This window comes from Rhea americana, unplaced genomic scaffold (assembly GCF_003343005.1).
Source record: "Rhea americana isolate MKP2758 unplaced genomic scaffold, rheAme1 scaffold_25, whole genome shotgun sequence".
In the NCBI taxonomy this organism is placed as follows: domain Eukaryota; kingdom Metazoa; phylum Chordata; class Aves; order Rheiformes; family Rheidae; genus Rhea; species Rhea americana.
In genome coordinates this window covers 6,800,859-6,822,974 of record NW_028186368.1, presented here as the reverse complement: position 1 = coordinate 6,822,974, position 22,116 = coordinate 6,800,859, and the positions used below count along the sequence as shown (strand labels likewise).

The 22,116-nt window shown below is 37.0% G+C and overlaps 1 protein-coding gene across 2 annotated transcripts in view; it reads right to left on the bottom strand.

Moving 5' to 3' along the window:
* The window catches only part of MMS22L (MMS22 like, DNA repair protein), a 99,369-nt gene extending 77,262 nt beyond the window's left edge, over positions 1–22,107 (bottom strand). For both annotated transcript variants that reach the window (XM_085306949.1, XM_085306950.1), the window contains exons 1-9: positions 21,994–22,107; positions 20,217–20,409; positions 15,845–15,970; positions 12,863–12,915; positions 9,355–9,442; positions 9,085–9,262; positions 7,953–8,046; positions 5,615–5,745; positions 2,016–2,129 (exon numbers count right to left, since the gene is read on the bottom strand). In XM_085306949.1, the coding sequence (XP_085163075.1) occupies positions 2,016–2,129; positions 5,615–5,745; positions 7,953–8,046; positions 9,085–9,262; positions 9,355–9,442; positions 12,863–12,915; positions 15,845–15,970; positions 20,217–20,395 (963 nt within the window). In that variant the 5' untranslated portion in view covers positions 20,396–20,409; positions 21,994–22,107. The remainder of the gene's footprint in view (positions 1–2,015; positions 2,130–5,614; positions 5,746–7,952; positions 8,047–9,084; positions 9,263–9,354; positions 9,443–12,862; positions 12,916–15,844; positions 15,971–20,216; positions 20,410–21,993) is intronic.
* Positions 22,108–22,116: the final 9 nt, after the last annotated feature.

Here is a 22,116-nt window from a genome sequence, read left to right as displayed (position 1 = left end):
AGTAAATTGAACTGTGGTGAATAACAAAATCTCTGTTAAAAATGTACCCTACAATATTGTTCTACTGATAAATTTGCTTTTGCAGAGAAGAAACAAGGTAACAGTCATTTAAAGAAAGCAACAAACAACAATGTTCAGGACTACCAGAGAAAACCTGGAACCATTTTAGGATGCTGTCTCTCAAAAGCCAGTAGAAAGCAGTGTAAAGCACTAGCTCTGGTTACAAGGAAGAACATGATGTGATATTTTACAGGTATCATTAAAAGCCGACGGAATGATGCTGTACAGGCAGGATGATGTACCACCAACAATTTGTATTTGCATTAGAGATTAAAGTTCTGTAATGAAGACCTGTTATAACAATTTTTTGAGAAAAATCTTAGCCCCAGACTAATTTAACATCTTAGACAGTGACCCCTTGGATACAATTACTTCTCAGTATATGTAACAGTCCATTTGCGGCCAGCAAAGCTTGTGATTAATGCTGAGAAATAGCATTGGGGAAAAAGAGATTTGGGTATTAATATTCATTTAAGAGAAAAATCTAATCACAAATATAAATATAATCTTTGCTTTATCTTAGTGAACAATTTGCAGCTTCTACCGTAGCCAATCATCAGTAGGGAAAGATGGTAGTTAAGAGAGTGAGTCCGGAAGAGAGTTGACTAAGGTTCAAATTCCCTTCCCTGTTTCAAGACAGTCAGTTATAATACTGTCAAATTGATTAGCTTTCTTTGGTTCAGATCCCTATCTATACCATAATATTACTTCTCACAGTTTGTGCCTATCTTGCCTAATTATACAGAATCTTTGGGGGACTTCCTTGCACTTATGTATCACTCACCTTCACCTAGCTGGGTCCTGATCCTGACTTAGGCTTCAAGGTGCTAGTGCCATGCAAACAATTAACATTAGCAACAAAGTCTCATTTTTGTTTTTTCCCTTTATATCTGTTGCCATTTACGAGTAAATAGCTATCAGTGCAAATACTCTACTGTGAAGTACTTTGTTCTACACTAACTGAATGGTACTTGTTGCACAGATGGCAGCTTTGTCTTTTTTTAAAAGATTGTTTCAGAAAGCTTTCAGAGAAATTTTGCCACTTCTTAACATGCATTCAGCAAAATATCAGCTCAATTCTCAGCAGCAGTCAAAAAAAAACACTAGAAATTATTAGCAAAGGAAAAGAGCAAAACAGAAAACATCACTATTCAGTATATAAAAATCACACAGCCACATAGCTTACACCTTGGATATTGTGTTCAGTCCTGGTACTCTGACATTTGAAAAAGGATGTAAAAAGGATGCAAAAGGTACAGAGTAGGGCAACAAATATAACCACAGGTGTGGAATGTCTGATGTAAAAGGAATGACTGAATACAGTAAGACTTCTTAGTCTAGAAAAGAGAAAACTGAAGGTAGGAGATATCAGATAAAACCTGAAGAGGCATATAAAGTCAAGTTGGTATAATGAAGGAGAGTAGGTCGTGACTGACACTTCCAAAAAAAGTGTAAGGAGGCATCAAATGAAGCCAGCAGTTAACAAATTTCAGAAACAAAACCAGGTTGTTCTTATATAGTTAGTGAAGCTATGGACAACAACATGTGCTAAATGAATCATTGATCTGACCATTCTTATATTTCTGGTATCTGACAATGAATTCTTAACATAACATAATTCATAAATTGCAAATAAAAAATGGRTAAAGATGCTTTCTTTTCTTTTTTTTATCTCATAATACAACTTGCATAGTCTGTTCTTTTGCTCTGCTTTCCTTAGCACAAGGAGCAGTCCTTGCCAGTGGCCTAGGTGATAACTAAACAGTAAGCTGTGAAGCTGGAGTCAGGACTTGCACATTCAAACATGTGGCATAAAGCCTCACGTTTAGCTTGCAAAAATGCAGTTCATCTTTATCATCAGATAAATGAACCAGTGCTTTGGTGGCATTCTGAGGACACTTGGCCACTGCAGTGCATGTAACACATATATATATGTAAGAGTATTATTCCATTACCTCTGTGTGAGACCCTTTACTTCTATGATCCAGTAACTGAATAACAAGAATCCATAATTCTTTAATGCAGGTACAGGGGTAATGGTTACTAGTAAGAGCTTCAGAAGGTCTCACCTGAAAGAGAATATGTAATCTCATTACTCAGAGAAGTGGTGTTTTTGAAATTGCATTTCATGTACCAATATCTTTTTTTTCCCCCAGTTAATTATATCCACAATTACACACAGGAAAGTGCATTATCCCATTATATTCCAAAAATACATCTCTCATGCATCAAAGACTTTGTTTTTAATAATTTTACATATCTTATAGGTTGTACTATTTCTTAGTTTTTTTCTGAAACACATTCAAACATTATTTAATCAAATAAGAATGAGTTTCTGAGGCCTAAATGAAAAGGAATTGCAATAAATACTGATTCATTGTCTGACAGTGGGGAAAGAGAAAATGATTGATTAGATTTACTTGATGTTCTTGGGAAGATAAGGAAAAGATTTCCAATGATTTAATAGCTATTATTGTTGTTATTTTTAACTCAAAAAACCTTAATGACTAGGCATAATGCTAGTGGAATATGTTTTTGTTGGCAAAAGGATGTTAATGATCCTACAACATTTCACTAGATCTGCTTTTCGGTAAATTTACTGCAAGGCATTCTTTTAATATGCAGAAAACAACGTATTTCAAGGCATGTACGTTATTTGATTACTATTCCATATTTAACAAAATTCACTCTTAGACTGATGAATTTCAAATGCAAAGCAGTCTTCTTGTGATTCATCTTCCAGTTTTACRTTCTCTGAATTGTGAAACAAAACAAGTGAAACAGCAAGCAGAAAGCAGAAATGTAATAAGAAAAGAGGTAACAGAAAACAGCTTATACTCAATTTATCCCTCAAATTTGGGATATTTCTCCCAGCTCCAGAGATCTAAAAAGTCAGTAGTCCACATCTGAGTAATCAGCCTAAACCCCTCTAAAGCCAAGAATGAACTGGTCACCTAGAGAGAGCAATTATCTTTCTTATTGCAGGAGGAAGAATTGTTGCTATCCTCCTCCGAAAATAAAGGGAGTCTACAGTGACTAGTTTAGATGACTCAGACACCTAAATCTGATTAGATGAATCCTGTGTGTTTATATCCTACTGTTCTTCCTGATCCATTCACACAAAACTATTCTTACAGCATATTGGCACTTAAAATCATTTCTGAATTTAGAAACCTGACAGTGTATATTAAAAATTGTTCAAAAATATGCGTTGACAATAACAGCAGCAGTTGCGTGAAAGAGACAATACAAAAGTGGGAGTGGATGACTAAAAAGCACACTCTCACAATTAGAACAACTATATCAACAATAGTTTCAACTCCTGCTTCAAATCTGTGTAATATTTATAAGGATATAGACTTTTTATTTATTGTCCACCTTTAGTGTGAGACACTTAAAATTGCTGTTTTCATACAGCTCCAAATGAAGTTTACATACTGTAACATCCAGTACAGTTATAGTACTGCTATTCATATTTACAAATATATATACAAATATATATGTATATAAATAAATAAATATATATTTATATGTAAAAAGAAATAATGTGTCATGTGTGTATATACATATTTCCTTTCTAAAGAATCCTGCTAACCCTATGAAACTGCCTAGGTGAATCCAGTGTCGATGTGAAAAGCTCATGAGGTCAAGGCTGAAGTTCTTAAATAATTCTGTTATTCACGTTGCATGTATGCTATTTAAGAGTTATCGCATGCCTATGCCTCCTCATGCTTCCAGTTAAAGTTCTATTATAGGAATCTCTCAAAAACCTGAATTAATCTTATGTAAATACTATCACCAGAATAAAACTCAAAAGTGACCACTGAAGTCTAATGAAATATTCATTACTTAACTGCTGACTTCCCAAAGCTGAAGCAGCCTCAAAAATGCTCTAGATACAATTCATCAAAGAATGTAACAGATCCCTTGAGAAGGAGCAGTCTCCTTATTGTAAATGCACTAAAACACCAGGGAATCTCATGGAAGTATTAGGTATGCAAAGTATCTTACAGTTAAAGCTTCAGACCTGCTACATGGAATGCCAGTTGTTGCAACATCTAAGTTTCTTCATCTACAACTTGCAGATAATCCAAATGTTCTCCATCTTGTGCTTGAGGAGTCTGCAATTATTGCTATCACGGGACAAGGAAAGAGACTGAGAAGCAGGCACCATCGCAGGCCTAGCCATCAAATCAATGCTAAGATGATATGAGAAGTAATGTCTTTTTTATTCACTTGATATCTCACTGGCCAGAGTGTGAAAGGCCACAGGTGGTATCTGGGATGCATGAGTATGTGACAACAGTCAGAGGCAAAGCCACACTGTAATGAGTTACAGCTGTTGAAGTGTTCTGTCCTTAGGAATACGTTCTTGCTCAACTACAAATCTTTCCCTATGAATTCCACTGCCTGCAGTGGAATTTATTAAAAAGTTTAAAAGCAAAGCAACAGAAGAAAGTGTATTTCAGGCTTTCCTTCCCCCCCCCCCCCCSCCTCCTTCTCCCCCCTTCCTCTCATATAGCTCTGTGCAAGTAGGACAAGTTTCAGCTTAGCATCCAACACTTCAAAGCCTACCATCAAGCACAGTGGCCAACAGATACTACTTGAATATTGCTTTATAAAAGCAATCTTCTTCTTCGTGTTTGCCTTTGGAGGGGGGAGGAGGTTACAATATTATGCGAAAATTTACCGGGTCAAAACCAATTTAAAAAGATAAAAGAATTCTCCCTGAAGAGACTCTTTAAAAGAACAGTTCTCAGATGCTACCACAGCTGTTCTCTTTCCTTGAAGTATAATAGGAAAGAAAGGGGGCCTCCATTTTTCACATGTTTGTACCTGGAAAATATGAAGTGACCACTGCTAGTTATTCTTAGAGTCTATTCCTGAATTCATAGATAACTCATACCCATCTAAAACAGATTCCACAATGACAATACAGTCAAAGAAGATTGCACAGCTCTTTAACTAGCTATTATGACTTTCAAGTTTTGGATTGCTCAAGACAAGCAAGAAAAACATTGCAGCCAGAGTAGAAGAAAAAGAAAGAAAAACAATAAGAAAAAAAGGTCTTCCCCTGACAAATGTAACAGAAAAAGAGGCACTACAATAGAAAGATGCAGGTGCTGAAATAGGAGCAGTGTAACTATAAAATATAATATGACATTCTGTAAGTGTCTAGTTAGCTTAATGCCAATATTACACTAACTCTCTTTTTATTCCTGTTGTGAGTTTGAAAATACTTTTTTTCATCTGTGGCTCTAAACCTTTTAGACTGTGCCATGTTTGGCATGAAACCTGGAACACTAAACTTATGAAATGTGGCACACTTCTGCTCTGTACACAGTGCATTTCAATATTACTCTCTCATTCAACTGCCAGATGGTCATGAATAAATATAACACAATTTGAGCTCCTAACAAATAACACTCCTTAAAACATGTAGATACTAAGCAACACAACATTTAAAATTTAGCAGCAAGAAGTCATCTATGGATGGGTACAGCACCTAATGTGGTTCTCAACAGATGCATCTACATATAAAGAAAAAACTTACCTTTATATATTTATTGATGGATATGTTTATTAAATCACATATAAGATTTCCACAGTGTGTTTCAAATAAACTGATACTAGTTAAATTCTGTCCAGTTAGATTTATGAAGTGGTTAGCATACACAACTTGTCCTAAAATAAAAAAGAAAAATTAGATCTATTCAGTCCTGGCCATGATGCTAGAAATGCAAAGAAAGACAGATTTTTTTTTTCTACATTTACATCATAGAATTGGTTTGCTGAGCTATATGTAGTTTTCATTTACAAACTCATTTGGGAAAGTTCATCCATTCTAAATTCAAGCTAGTGCCTTCATTATTACACAGCAATTTGATATTGTTCTGGCTGACAGTAGAACGGTTGGGCATTTCACAGCCTTTCATTGGTACAGCCTTTGGAGGGGAATAAAAATTTATCTATCTGCAAATTCCTTTGTCATATGCCAATGCTCATGTTCTGAGATCAAGGCATGTTTTACAGATAGGTAAGTTTCTGAATGCAGTGGATAATGAATCAAGCAGGAGAATTCAGCTGTTGAAGCAAAGAGGAAATTTGTAATTAATTTAAACTAAAGCTATGTTACTCTCAAGCAAAATGAATAACCAAATAGCTATATTATTCTTGTTTTATATGTCCACTTAAAAAACAGATTCTAACTCTTAAAAAAATCATCATTTAGGGTAGTACAGAAGTTAACTTTATATTATCCCAAGTTTATATACACTTTATTATAAATATTTTGTGGGGAAAAAAAAAAGTTCTCTTTCAATTACATTTTGGACAATAACAGAATGCTTCGCTTTGACTAAATTCTGTCATCTTTTCTTGCTTTTTTCAGTAAGTTCAATTCAGTTTAAAGGTTGGTAAAACTATTTAACAAAGTGCTAGAATGGCTACACTATAGTCTTAGCTTTAATGCTTTTTACTCAACTTCTCTAAAACATCCAAGCAAAATTTTGCAACTCAGTGTTGATTTGTGTTTTGAATATGTTCATGCTTATGTGACCATGTGCACGATGCGCGTATGTACAGCTCTGTGCATTCTGATAAAGAAAAAGGAAAGATCTTTTTAGAGCCAACAGTCTTCCCATTCTTCTCCAAAAGGCCTCAAAAAAGAAAATACGTCATCCTATAATGGATTGTAAAAGAAACAATATAAAGTTTTATAGAGTAAAGAGCAAATCCACATGCTATCCCAGAAACAGATCTGTAGAAACTGTGAAGACATTAAGATTGTGTTGTGACAGCACTTAAAAGTGGACTAATGCTAATCCAAGAGTTCAAATTCAGTATCCGTTACCTGGACTAGACATACAGTACACTCAATGTTACTCCAACTGTTGCAATACATATACTGAATTTGTATAGGTGATTTACAGTAATACAGTAAAACGATTATAGGAGGAGAAGACATTTTTTGAGATTTCTTTTGCTGACATGGAAAATACAATTTATATATTGTTCAATAGATAAATAGTTCTGAAAAAGCAAAAATGTTCTCTTATGTATTTTAACAATTCTCTAACAAACTGAACTGCTTTGAAGCTGTGTTCTTCAACTGCACCCTATGACCTTTTTTGTTCAGCTGCTTTGAACAGCCTACTCATATCAATCTATTCTTTGCCCTTTTAAAAACTACTAAAAAAAGAAGTTTCACCTTGCACTTTTATTGCTGTATTTTTTACAATTTCCTCTGACCAATTACTTTGCCCAGTATCATCTTAATGTCATATACAGAATCCACATTGCTAACTATATTTTAAATAGTCATAAACCTTCTCAGGGAGTCTAACAATGAAAGAGGAATCACGTAGCCTGAAACTAGAAGAATATCTCTTTTTGATGTTCTGACTCTCAAGATAGCACGCATCTGAGATTCTTAGTTCTGGCCCATCCTTAGACACTTTTCCTACCTTGTTTGCATCAGATTACTGTGCACTATCATAATTCTAGATCACTGCAAATATATTTTTTTGTCAAACATATATTAAGTATTTAGTCTGCTGCAAGTGTCATTTGAGAAAGAACTTTGCAATTCTAGTCAGACTTTGATAGAACAAATTCTCAACACTATTTTATTTAACGCTAACTATATCAAGGAAGGTTTAATCATTGAGGTGTACTGCATAGTGAAACCAAGATGCARAGGCCAAACTATGTGGTAAGGTTTGCAAATGACTTCACCATATTTTAGTCTAACCAATTAATTATAGATATGCTTAATAATTACTCTAACAAAGAAGTAAATTATTCTAGACAATCTGAGATGAGAAATCTAGATAAGTCATATGCAGAAGAATACGTTCAAGAAAAAAAAATAAAAAAACCTACATACTTACTCATCATTTTTTCACCTAGGACATGAAGAATTTCCAGCACTAGCCAATGGATATCCAAATGGAGATGTAGTAAATGCCATGACGGAGGAAAGAGCTACAATTAAAGAATACGCTCATTTAGTTTTTAATATTTCTTTAATGAATTCTGGACACTGCTAAGGCACATGAAGATGGGCATATATTTTGCCTACAGCAAATGTTATTGATATCTACTATCAAATCGACTTTAACATACAAATATTCCATTCACCGAAAGAAAGGGAGCTTCCAGACAATTAATTCTGTCTATAGAACACACAGAGCACAAAGTCATGAAGACTTTAACTTGATCTAAACTACAATTTAGCCACAATGTCTTGATTCAGATTAAATTACTTTAGTTATTCTTTCCTTTCTAGCACACAAAGTGCACTAAAATAACTCCAAATATTCAATATTCTCTTCTCTAAAGACTGCTGAAATTATTTATTTCATCAACTTAACATTAGTCCTACTGACAACATAAATGAATTGATGAAATGAAACGATTCAAAATGCTGTACCTCAGTGGATCATTCCTCTCCAGATATTAGTTCACCCAACCTAAGATTGAAATTTCTCCTTTTCTTTTTAAGAGATTTGGGCAYTAGTTATTATATATATGCATAAATCTTAGGGGTGTTTACTGCACGCTCAAATGTGGCAGGACCCTCTTCCATGCCTGCAGTTTTCTTTGTTATATGCATGATTTTTTCCTATTTCGAAACACATTTCATAAAATAGTTATAAAAAGGGCCCCTTCTATTGGGAAGGTCAGAAATTCTAACCATTATCAAGGACCACCACTGAGAAATCTGTAACATGTTATGCTAATTCAAGCCTACTTATTTACCTGTAATTGTTATTATCATTTGCATACTACAGAAGGAATTCCAAAAGGAATAAAGCGTAACAAAGAAATAACGAACTAGTATATTAAGAACTCTTCAGTTGTGTTTGAAGAACGAGACAGCACTTAAGTTTAAAAAGAGAAAAAAAAAAGCATAAATTCATCTTCATTTCTGAAGAAATGTTAATTCTTATTCAACCGTAATTTTTCAAGTTAAACACATACTGTTACACAAACAAATTTAAAACTACAACAGCTATCAACCTTTGCCTGATGTTGAATAGTAAATGCTGCCAGAATACTACTAGGTAGTTCAGAAAGGTGACCAATTTGTAGAGTCAAAGTATGAAGCTCCTCCACCAACAACGATGGCAGTTGGGCTTCTAGTTCTTCATATGGGTGGCACATCCCATCATTTTCTGCTCTAGGAGGTTCCAGATACCTGAACAGAGATACACAATCAGAAAACATGTAAAAAGCAGCTAGACAAGGCTCAGTACATAAATAAGTTAGTAAACTGTGTGCAAGTCTCACCTGAAGATGAAAATTTTCACATAATGCAAAAATTCAATACACTGACACCTGATGCTCTCTGCTTCAGAGTGCAAGTTTGCAGCTTGACCTGAAGTAAAAGAGAAGATGAATAGCTTAAAGCAGATTTTCCCAAACTGTGACTCATGAATCAAATGAAGCCACCCTCTTTCCCTAAGCCAGGCTTGGGGGTGGAGAGAGGTGCATCCCAGATGAATTGTTCTGGTGGCAACAACTCACTTCCAAAACTCATCTTGCCAGGGGGATCCATAATTCTTTATCTTATCATCAAAGGCATATATCCAGATATGGAAGGAAGAGAAGGCATTCAATCCCTCAGGAAAGATGGCAGAGGTAAGCAATCATTACTAGAACAAACCATTCAGCCCTACTACCCTGCTCCCTGTCCATTTCCTATAAGTCTTTAGAAAAGACAACAATATGAAGCAATTTCTCAGCATCCTTTTGTCTTGGGCAAACCCTTAAGTAGATGGACTTATTTGGAAGTACACTTGTAACATCTCTTCCTGGGAAGCACTGCATTGTTGTACAGAGCCTTAGGTGCCTTAAGCTGTATAATGCTAAGAGCCCTCTATTTGCARTTCAGTAGCCTGCTTTTTGCTTGCAGCTGTGTATCCATTCATCTAGTTATTGTGACTGTCTCTACCCAAAGCATCCCCAAAGTAGTATGTTTCCTTTCCCTTTTTGCTTCCTGCTGTTGTTCTCATGCCGTCACCTTGCACTAGCAAGCCCAAACACCATTGTTAAGGCAAGTTTTACGGTAAGCAGTTGCCTGAGAATCACTCCTTATTTCCCTCTTCACACATTTTTGCTACACCTTATCTGATTGATTTTAGTTTATATTAGAGGAAACCAAAACTTAGTGCATAAAAAGTAGACAGTGGTTATTTAACACCCATTAATTGTTACTCAGTAATATAGACACACAAAAACTTAGCAGTCAGCGTACAACACTTGTATCCGATTAAGCATGTGCCGGTCATTGCTAAGAGCATCATAAATAGGAAAAAAAAAATGGGAATTTGAATAGGTCCCAATGAAAACTGTATAGTACTAGCGGAAAAGCATGGCAAAGAACTATTTCTCACCTGCAGCACTGAAGAATACACCCAGAGGGAGGCAGTTGCCTGAGCACTGTATTGCTTTTCTTCCCAGCTGTCCACTGAGAAAAGTTTTCCCTTTCCTTTTCTTACTTTCTCTCCTTTTGTTTCCCCTTTCCATCCCAAGGTAACTTTCAAGTCCATGTATGCCACTTGCTACAGATTTCACAAATAAGTGCATCTAAATCTATCTCACAATCTTCTGTGCAACAATATTCATTGAATGAGCACAATATGGCCTTCACATTAAACAGATCCCTGTAGTAAACCTCCAAAGTTCCTTAAGATTGATAAGAAATTAAACAAAAAGTATGATATTGATATCTATATAAACATATATGCAAAAGAATATGCAAAACAAAGATGCACTGAGCTAAAAACCAAACTTGATTTTAAACTGCAACAATAGCCTATTTATCTAAGATATCAATAATACCTAATATTAACAATGTCTGATCATTTTTAACATTTGTACTACACCTCTACTACTACCACCTTGCTTCTACAAATGGGGAACTGGGCACAGATGCATCAGTGATTTGCTCTAAGTCAAAAGGYAGTCTGCTGCCAAGCATAAAATTAACATCTCGTAGGTCCGAAACGGRGCCTTGGAATGCAGGAACGCTTCCTGAAGAGGACTCTACTCTGTTCCGTATGTCTTTTTCAGCAAGATAGACTGTTCTTATTCAACCTTCATTTCTCATGATTTGGTCCAGGAGCAAACGCACAAAGCATTTACACATCACATTTCCCTGGGATTATCTCAGAGTCTGGCAAACATTTATATCAGTTCTGTGCCTGTTTCACATGCACCTTCAAGTATTAATCCCTGCTTGCGGCTACAGAGTTAAAGTAGTGCTTCACCAGAAAAAATCTCGTGCTTACTATATTATATCATTAAAGGCATTTTATACAACAGCTTATTTTAAAACAATTATTTTTTGTAGTAAACTAAAGTTACTAAAGCTCAGATATGGTTTAGTTCAGTTGGCTAGAGTGTGGTGCTGCTAATGCCAAGGTCATGGGTTCAATCCCCATACGGGGCTATGCTGAGAGTTGGACTAGATGATCTCCAGAGGTCCCTTCCAACCTTACCATTCTATGGTTCTATGGTTCTATATGGTTAAAGCTGCATGCAAAATTTATTTCAAAACTAAGTTCAAATAGTTTGAACTTATAATCTAGCAGAAACCAATAGTATTATTATCAGCAGAATCCAAACTCCTGCTATAAAATTAGACCAGATATGATTATTACGGAATCAGTAATGAAGAACTGGACATGGAGAAGTGTCTATATTTCCATATTTTTTGACATTTTTCTGTACAACTTTTATACTATTGTTAGTTTACCAGATTACTTGAACCAGGCAGATGCCTAAATGTAAGGAAAAAAGAACTACAGAACAGTTACTTGATGTCCAGCTACAGTATCAATGTTCAAATGTAATTTAAAATAAGGTTATTCCATTTAAGTATTAAATCTCAGCTAAAGCTGTATTTTTAAGATACAATCAATCAACAAAAGCATATGAAAATCTTACTGGTTAAGTTCATAACAACAATATAAATGGTACAGCATAACAGTATCAAAACAAATTAATAATAAAAAGATATAAGAATATTCACTTGTACTTAGAACACTACCAATTTATTTATAAGAAGAAGATACTATAGACAGTATATATCTGAGTAATTACTGAACTTGCTAAGTAATGCAGCCTTCAAACTCACAATAAGCCCAAGGCTGCAATAATCCTCCAGAAACATACTGCTTCTCATGCCCTAGCATTTAATTCAAACAAACTGTTTTGTAGTGCTCCCATTTCATCGATCCTACTGCAAAGATAAATGAAGCCTGTAAATAACTTCTGAAATAATCAAATATAACTAACTTGCTTAAATGTAAACCAAAAGAACACTGTGGGGGGGGGGGAAGAGTCCTAACCAACTACTTTTACAACTAAAATAGTTATTGGGAGTTTTCATGTAACTTTCCATTTTTAATTGAATTAGTAAATAGGCTTGCCAAATCCCGCCTTACAGGAGACATCTTTTCTCAGTTTAAGTCAAACTAACACAGAATTCCCTTCTGAGGTCAATAAAGCCAGGATTTTGACCTGTGCATTTACTACACAGGAAGATCAAGTTCCAAACTGACTCATAACACTTCCATTTAGTGTGGTCAGGTATCTATTTTCACACTAATTTACATCAACTGGTTGCATACATTAGCACATCTATTGCAGGTTCATGCAGATTATATGTTGTTCTGTGGGGTACTGCACAAGCCCTCACTCAAGAAATGAAGTACTAGTGTAATATCATACTTCTATAATGAAAATGTAGTCAGGTATCTATTCCGTGTAAAGTGAAATGTGTTAAACTTACTGAAGTCAGATGAACTCATCTGTACTAGGTTTTCCAATCTGTGTATTCGTTGCCTAATTAGAAAGAATATAAAGGTTTGTTATTTATATAAATGCAAAGTATTTAACAACATTTTAATAAGGTTTTAAAGAGAAATACAAAGCAAGGAACACATCTGCTGAGAAAGCTTACAGAAATGTAAATTGCAAGAGAGCATTTGAAGAAGGCTACAGACACATGCAGTGTGAAGCAATAATACTGGACAGCATTTTTGCTTGTTTCCAAAACATTAAACAACAATGATGAAATTAGCCAGACACTAAAATGGGTAAAAAAAAAAAAAAAAGGAGAGGAGAGATACCTTTTTTTTAAAGAATTTGCTGCTTGCTGCCACTACAAATGAAAATTAAGAAAAGCTGTAACACAGCTAAGTATTCAGCCATATTTTGCAGAAACTAATTTTCAAATGGTCATCAAGTATAATCTCCAGAGAGGTAACAAGACACTAAACTGAACACATAAAAAGTTCAATTGCACACGACAAAGACTTTAAAAGAAAAGACTGCCCACCTTTCTAAGCTCCAATTATGAAATGCTACATAAATTAAGGAAGGAGCTATCTGCCTTGTTTCTTATACAGTCTAAGCACACACTACTGCAAGATTCAAAATAGGATGCTAGGCCCCCATCCAGATCAGTTGTTCATACACATACATTAAACCCCCTCACACACTTGTAAAAATTATGAAGACATCCACAGGGATCAAAAAACCTCAGACTGTAACCTTTACATTATAGGGCAAGCACACATTAAAACTATCTCCTTCAGCTTTTTCTTTCTTCGATAAAATCCACTTAGGACTACTTTCAGACATTTAGCTTTTCTCAATGCTGAATTTCTGAATGAATTTTTCAACTATTCCAACTGTGTAGAAAGGAAGTCTGAAACTAGATGACTTTATGTACGGGGGCTGTTGATGCTGAAAATCAGAGAGAGTGAGTCAGAAAGGAGCAACAGACTTAAATCTTTTTCTTCTTCCTTTTTTTTTTTTTAATTTGCTGAATAGCAGAAGACAATGCAGTGGGCTGATAAAATAAAAACACAAAGCAGGCATGCGGAGCATGATAAAGATGTCCTGAGTTAAATAAGTGATTTTTAATTTCATTTTGCATTTGTACCTCAAAGATTGATCCTCACTGATTATTAATCATTACATTATTTGACTTACAAATAAATACCATCTCAATGTTAAACTGGTACCTCTGTCTACTAAAAAAAATACATTGTCTTAACATACTCAGGTAAACAGCTACATAATTTTTATTCAATTTTAACTGACATATTTTCAATCTCAGTAAAGAAGTTAGTTAGGAATTCTGTTTACTGAGCAGTTACTCATTTTTTTTAAAATGCAGTGGTGTCATTATATTGCTACTAAAATATTTATGAAATATTGCATAACCACCTTTAATATTGAGGACATCTAAGAAAGAAAGTATATTTATAGATGAAGTTTCCACAAGCATGCATTTAAATAGAGATGCTATCTGTAGTTTAAAGACTTAACTGTTTCCAATCCCCTTGTCCTCAAGGAATTCCTATAACTTGCACTTTTACACATGATTTCTACCCTGGAGAAACAAGCTTTCCTACTTTCATCTACCAACTGGTCTATAAATGAAAGTGTTCCACTTTATGACTAAACAAATGAACTGAAAGAAAGAATACCTTTGTAAAGGGACTTGTCACACCAAAAGACCGCTTAGCAACCAACTCTCACACGCAAGTAGTTAGTTGAAATCTATCATTTCTACCAGTTCAGTAGTTTTTTCTTAAAAGTTTTTGCAACGTGTACAGTTTGAATACTCAAAAAACATAATAAAATGTATTATGCCCTATATTTGTCTTTATTACAGTTAGATGATAACTACAGAACGAATTTATTTCTACGAAGAAAAACAGATTTTATTCCAAAGATCAATTACATTGCTGTCTGATTGCCCAAGGTGGTCAATTTTTGTTAATAAATAGATCAGACAGAGTCCCGAAAGGGATATAGTGCTTCTTTTATCTGAGTTATCCTCCTATCTCTCTCACTATCAAGGAAAGAAAGACAACCTACAGTGAAGTCAAGTTTTGCTTTAACAAGCAAAATCAAATAATGTTGGTTTTTAAAACACCTTCTGTCATTTACACCATCATATTTCAACAGCTGGATCCAATTAAAGACATTTCACACTATGCCCTTGGCCACACCATCAAGGAATGGAAGAATCCACTACAATCAAAAGAATGATGGAATATATCACCTACATTTGTGTATCGCACAAAAGCCCCTTTTCCAACCACCCTCTGTATGTGCTGCTGTACATCCTGAGGATTATCAGTAGCAAAGAGGATTATCAGTGATCTGTGTATTTGCATTGACCAGATTAAACATCTGCATTGAATTAGTCAAACACTGAGTAACTGTATCTGAAGAGATTGCTGAAGCTATCCTAATCCAAACACTGAAGAAAATGCTGTATCCAACATTTACGGTATTTGATTTTTAACTTCTATGTTTCCCTTACACACACACACACAAAGATTCTAAATATAGTACAATCTCATTTAAGGAAACTGATACAATTTATTCTCATTCATACACTCTGAAACCAGACAAATAACATTACTACGCATTCTAAATTAATCACAATATTTTTTAGCAAATATATTTATAAATCTTTATTAGCTGCAGCTAAGATACCGACTACACTGCTTGGAAACATACTAGGAAGTCACATTTAATGTTACAACTTTACAATACATACTTTATTTCCTCCAATGACTTTATGTGTTCCAACCACTACTTATCAGAGGATTATACAAATAATAGTCTTTTTTAGATGGCTTTTCTTCATTTTATTATCAGAAACTTTAAAAAGTTTGTTAAGACCTTTAGGTAAATGTATACAATTTCAGAAGTGCATTAATCATAAAATACATTAATGACATCATACCTAAGTAATCCAAAGAGAAGCCCACAGGATTCAACTAATGCTGTTTCAGTAACCCACTGAAAGCCAAACATTTCCACGGTATCTTCTTCATAGTCATTCGGAGAAGGATCTAATCTGAGCAAAATCCTGTAAAATAAAGTTAGCACTGTTCACAAATTCTTCAGTGATAAGCCTAAGGATACAGTGGCTACAGCTGACTTTTGTATCATTGCTATTTTATCAATATATCAGCAGTATATATCCTATAAATAGCAAGGTACAGCAATGCTCTCAAGAGAAACTGTTATACCTTTTACAGTAACTTGTAGTTTCAACAGTAGTATTCAAGTATCACTTCCTCCAAGCTCAAGAGTGGTGCATCCCAAGGAGAAAGAAGTCCAGCAAAGGCGGCAGGAGACCTGCATGGATGAGCAAGGAGCTCCTGGCAAAATTCAGACAAAAGAAGGAAGTATACAGAATGTGGAATAAGGGACAGGCCACTTAGGAGGATTACAAGAACATTGTCAGATTATGCAGGGATGCAACGAGGAAGGCTAAGGCCCATTTGGAATTAAATGTGGCAAGAGATGTCAAGGTCAAGAAGAAGGGCTTCTTCAAATACATCGGTAGCAAAACAAAGACCAGGGAAAACATGGGCCCGCTGCTGAATGGGACGGGGGCCCTAGTGGCAAAGGATACAGAGAAGGCAGAGTTAATGAATGTCTTCTTTGCTTCAGTCTTCACTACCAAGGGCAGCCCTCAAGAATCCCAGAGCCTGAAGATGAAGGAGGAAATCTGGAGAAAGGAGGATTTTCCTTTGGTCAAGGAGGTTAGAGATCTTCTGGGCAGGCTAGACATCCACAAATCCACGGGCCCAGATGGGATGCACCCTCAGCTGTCGCCAGAGGGAGCTGGCGGATGTTGTTGCCAGGCCACTCCATCATCTTTGAAAGGTCCTGGAGAACTGGAGAGGTGCCTGAGGACTGGAAGAAAGCTAGTGTCACTCCAGTCTTAAAATAGGGCAAGGAGGAGGACCCGGAAATTACAGGCCGGTCAGCCTCACATCCATCCCTGGAAAGGTGATGGAACAGCTCATTCTGGTTGTCATATCCAAGCACATGGAGGAAAAGAGGGTGATCAGGGGTAGTCAGCATGGATTCACCAAGGGGAGATCCTGCTTAACCAATCTGATAGCCTTCTATGATGGAACGACTGACTGGCTAGATGAGGAGAGAGCAGTGGATGTTGTGTACCTTGACTTCAGCAAGGCTTTTGACACTGTCTCCCATAACATCCTCCTACAGAAGCTCAGGAAGTGTGGGTTAGATGAGTGGACAGTGAGGTAGATTGTGAACTGGCTGAAAGGCAGAGCTTAGAGGATTGTCATCATCAGCTCCAGGGCTCAGTACTGGGTCTAGTCTTGTTCAACTTATTCATCAATGACCTGGATGAGAGGATGGAGTGCCTCCTCAGCAAGTTTGCTGATGATATCAGACTAGGAGGAGTGGCTGGCTGATACACCAGAGGGCTGTGCTGCTATTCAGAGAGATCTAGACAGCCTGGAGAGTTGGGTGGAGAGGAACCTCATGAGATTCAACAAGGGCAAGTGCAGAGTCCTGCACGTAGCAAGAAATAACTCCACGCACCAATACAGGCTGGGAGTTAACCTACTGGAAAGCAGCTCTGTGGAGAAGGACGTGGGAGTACTGATGGACAAGTTGACCATGAGCCAGCCAGTGGTATCCTGGGATACATTAGGAAGAGCATTGCCAGCAGGTCGAGGGAGGTGATCCTGTCCCTCTACTCAGCCCTGGGGAGGCCTCATCTCGAGTACTGTGTCCAGTTCTGGGCTCCCCAGGACAAGAGAGACATGGAGCTACTGTAGAGAGGCCAGCGTAGGGCTACAAAGATGATCAGAGGGCTGGAGCATCTCTCCTATGAGGAAAGGCTGCAAGAGCTGGGCCTGCTTCACCTGGCAAAGAGAAGACTGAGAGGAGAACTTATCAATGTCTACAAATACTTTAAACAGGGGTGTCAAGGTGGTAGGGCCGAACTCTTTTCAGTAGTGCCAGGTAACAGGGCAAGAGGCAACAGGCACAAACTGAACCACAGGAAGTTCTGTCTGAACACGAGAAGGAACTTCTTCACTGTGAGAGTGACGGAGCACTGGACCAGGTTGCCCAGAGAGGCTGTGGAGTCTCCTTCTCTGGAGATACTCAAGGCCCGCCTGGATGCAATCCTGTCTAACATGTTCTAGGTGATCTTGCTTGGTAAGGAAGGGGTTGGACTAGCTGATCTCCAGAGGTCCCTTCCAACCTCAACCATTCTATGATTTTTTAACAGTATAAAAATATTGTTCCGCTACAGCGCACAATAAATTTCAGAAGAAAAAAATTAGCAAGCTACAATCTTAGGCCACTTTGTAAGGATAAAGATGCTTTATCTGAGGCATGACATAAAGTTTGTCCTTAACAGGACACGCTGCCACATTAGCTAGTATTCTCCCTGGAAATGTATGTTTGGAACCCTTTCCAATGTATACCACATGCCAAAAAGCCAGCTGTAGAACATATTTTGTTCTTTTGTATATTTTTAAGAATATTTGTACAGAACATTTACTGATAAAAGTACATCAATAAAAGCACACTTTTAAGCAGCTAAATTGATGAGAGATACAAAATGTGACTCCATTATTATAACTTAAACACTAGGCCAAAACTACCCTTTGCTGTAGTCAAAGAAAGTCAGAATCCATACTTTACCTCAAACTGTATAAAATCAGGCAAGTTTATAGATTGTTAAAATATTCCAAGTTTTTTTTTCCACATTTTTCCTAATGTACTTTCTGAATATACTAATTGTGTAAATATAAAAATGTTTCATTAAGGTGTTTTTAAAAGTTAGTTTTTTTTAAAAAAAAAACACTGTAAGTTGTATTCTATAATAAAAACAAAGACCAAAACAAATTATTTCAGCATTTTTCTACTGACTTTCATAAAATACTTCAGTATAGATAAAGTAGTGTTCATTGAGAGGCAAGAAATGATACTCTATTTTAAAAATAAAGAAAATGTATTGACAAGCACTTGGTTTGCATTGTATTACACCTCAAATTCATGTCCTCCCTGAACTATGTACTATTATCAATTCAGTACTCAATTAGAAGCAGAAGGGGCATCCCAGAACACCTAAAACTCTCTTTTAGTAACTACCTAAACATAGCTCTGGTTTGAAGCCTGCAGTCATTTATATCCAGTCACTGTCATTCCAGGTAGCAAAGCCAGAGTCCCTCACATGCAAACTTTTCTAAAAGTTTACAGTCCAACTAGACTAGGCTAAGGGTCAGCAGAATATAACTATCATGATGGTAGTGATTTGGGAAGCGTATACACAAGTTCCTGAGTGAGCTTTCATATGAAACTGTTTCTGTCATGCAGTGCCTCTTTGCCAGTGTGGAATCCACTACTAATATGTTCATGCAGACACAGGTTCTATTATTCCTTTACTGAACACTCTTCTTAATGAATGGGCTCTGATCAAACAACAAAACATTACAGATAAGAGGGGGTTTGAGAGGTGGCTGTGGAACCAAAGGTTCTAAAACCAAAGTAACAATGCAAAACCATGAAAACTAGCAAGATAAATAAAAATCCACAGCAAAAAAGTTCAAAGGTATAAATGTAAAAAAAAAAAAAAAAAAAAAAAAAAAAAAGGAGCGCGAGAGAGAGAGAGAACAGAGAAAGAAATATAATAGTAAGATAAACAAGACAGCCTCCACAGGATGAGAAAAAGGCAAACCTGGATCACAAGCAGAAAAGAAGACACTATCTAATCCAAAGTAACATTTTAGAATCTCACAAAAAAATACTTATTTGTTATCCACATGGCTTCTGAACCTTAAATCCAAAATGACAGCAAAGGAAGAGTATTGAGAAATACAGTGATAAAGTCACTGAAAATCCTCCTAGAGAAGCCGGCCAGGGCAGCCATGCTTCTATCACATGGAAAAGAAAGAAAGAGACAGCATCCAGGAGATCACACAGATACAAAAAGCAGTCCTACAGCCTCCTCAGAAATATAAGGGTAGGAGTCTTAGATGCTGTTACTTAACATGGCAATTTTTGAAGTGTTCTGTCTAGAGGAGTTCTAATAAGCATGTAACACATCATTTACACCATCAAAGATTAAGTTCACAAAGCTAGGACCTGGACTCAGAATAATGTCCAAAGCAAACCTGCCCTTCCTGGTTTGGTGCATCACCAAGCTAAACTGAGGCTCATAAGAACTCGAGGAAGAATAGATTTGGAGACCCTGTCAGCATTTGGAGACACCCGACACCTGTGAAAAGAACATCATAAATGCCTATTGTATTTGTAATTCAATTTAAACCTACCTCTTAAGAGATCCACTTGCCAAATAAGACTCTGAAGAGAAGCTTCTCCCTCCATTTTGGTTGTCAAAAACACAGGAAAAACAGGACGGCTTGGAGTTCTCATTCTCCACTTCCATTGTCATGTCCAGGCTTTCAGTAAGGAATGGGGGTGTACAGGAAGCCATATAGTCATCATCCATTGTTTTCACTTGTTCTAGAAAATGTAAATAACTGATAAATAAAACTCAGTATTTCTAYAAATATATCTTTATTACATTTCCCTATAAACCTGCAACCCAAGTGAGAACACAGATCAGCTTAGTTGTAGTGTGAAACTTTTCAAAAAGAAAAGGCACACATGGTTCCACACTCACCACATACCTCTGCTGCTTTGTGCAACACTGGAATTTATCTTCCCCCATCACAACTTGTTCAGGGAAATAAATTAGTAAAAATCTAACCCTATAAAAGTAAAAAACAGTTTGTTTTCTGCTGGTTTATTTCTCTGAATTGATTAGTTATGGGGTCAGAACACTATTAAGGTAAAGAGGAAGTAGGAATCCATGCCATGAAAGAGAACATGGGTGAGCTAATTTCAGGAATATTTTGTTCTCTGACCCCATTAGCTACCATGAAACAACATTCTGCATTAAATGCAGAATCCCMGTTGTCCATGACTTTAAGGTAACATTACAGCTGAGGTTCCTTCTAAGAAATAGCAGATACAATCCCCTGTAACAGTTATGCAACACCAAAATGCTGAATTATTGAAGTTGAGAAAACCACTGTATAGCTAATTTTGATACAGCTGAAGTCATAAAATCCTATGTAAAAATCTGACTTCCAGGAATCTGAAAAAGAGAAATAAAGCCAAAGGAGAAGAAAGACTGAGTCAAAAAGAAATACACTCTACACTTGGCACTATTGAACTAATATTTTACACAACATACTGATAGAACTAGGCAAGAGATGCCACAGAGTTCTACAATAATATGCAAGTAGTATAATTAAGACTACTAGCCCTAAATCAAGTTTTCAATTTCATTGTTGACAGCTTTTAGTACTGTTCTTGCATGAACTGATATGAACTGATTTACCGTGTGGCCAGAGAATTACCACACAGCAGCTTGGCTAGAAAATGGACTCAAAAAAACAACCAAACAAAACTTTATGCCACTGCAGCTCCTGCACTCCTGTGATGTAGCCTGCTGCACAGCACAAGCAGTGTCTGCTGCTCAGTGACCTGATGGGTTTCAAAGAAAAGTCTATTCAATTTAAGCTATTTAAATCATCCTAAATGAAAGGAAGCACTAAGGAAGTATAAGTTTAAATTCATTAACAAGTTCCTGAAGGCCTCTTCCCTGACAGATTTAATGTTATATAAAACACCATCTTTTACACTTTATGCATCTGCTTAAGCAAACCCTGAAACCATGCCCATTGCGCTAATATGCCTTGCTTTAGCATCTCAGCAGCTTCCGGCGCGCAATTTTGACCTGGATTTTGAATACCGAAACTCAACCGTAACTTTGAAAACTGCAGTAAGACAGGATCGCCGCTGAGCGGGCTGAGCCAAGCTCAGGAAACCCCCCTCGCAGCTTTTGCCTAACGCACCGAAACCTTGTTTAAACACGACACAACGGGGGCAATGAAGGCGTTGGTAGCAGGTGACCCTTAGTGCGAGCCACAGGAGCATAACGGCGGGGCCGCCCTGCCGCAGGCCACCGCTTCCCCCACCCCCGCGGGGGCCCGGGGCGGGCGCCAGCCCCGCACACGGCGGGCAGGGGTCGCGCGGTACCTGCGTCCCGGCGGGGACGCCGCCAACGGCCGCTGCCAACCGCCGCCGCCAACCGCCAGCCGCCGCTCCCCTTCCGCGCCCGCACGCTGCTCCGTACGTCCCGCGCGCCGCCGCCGCCGCCGC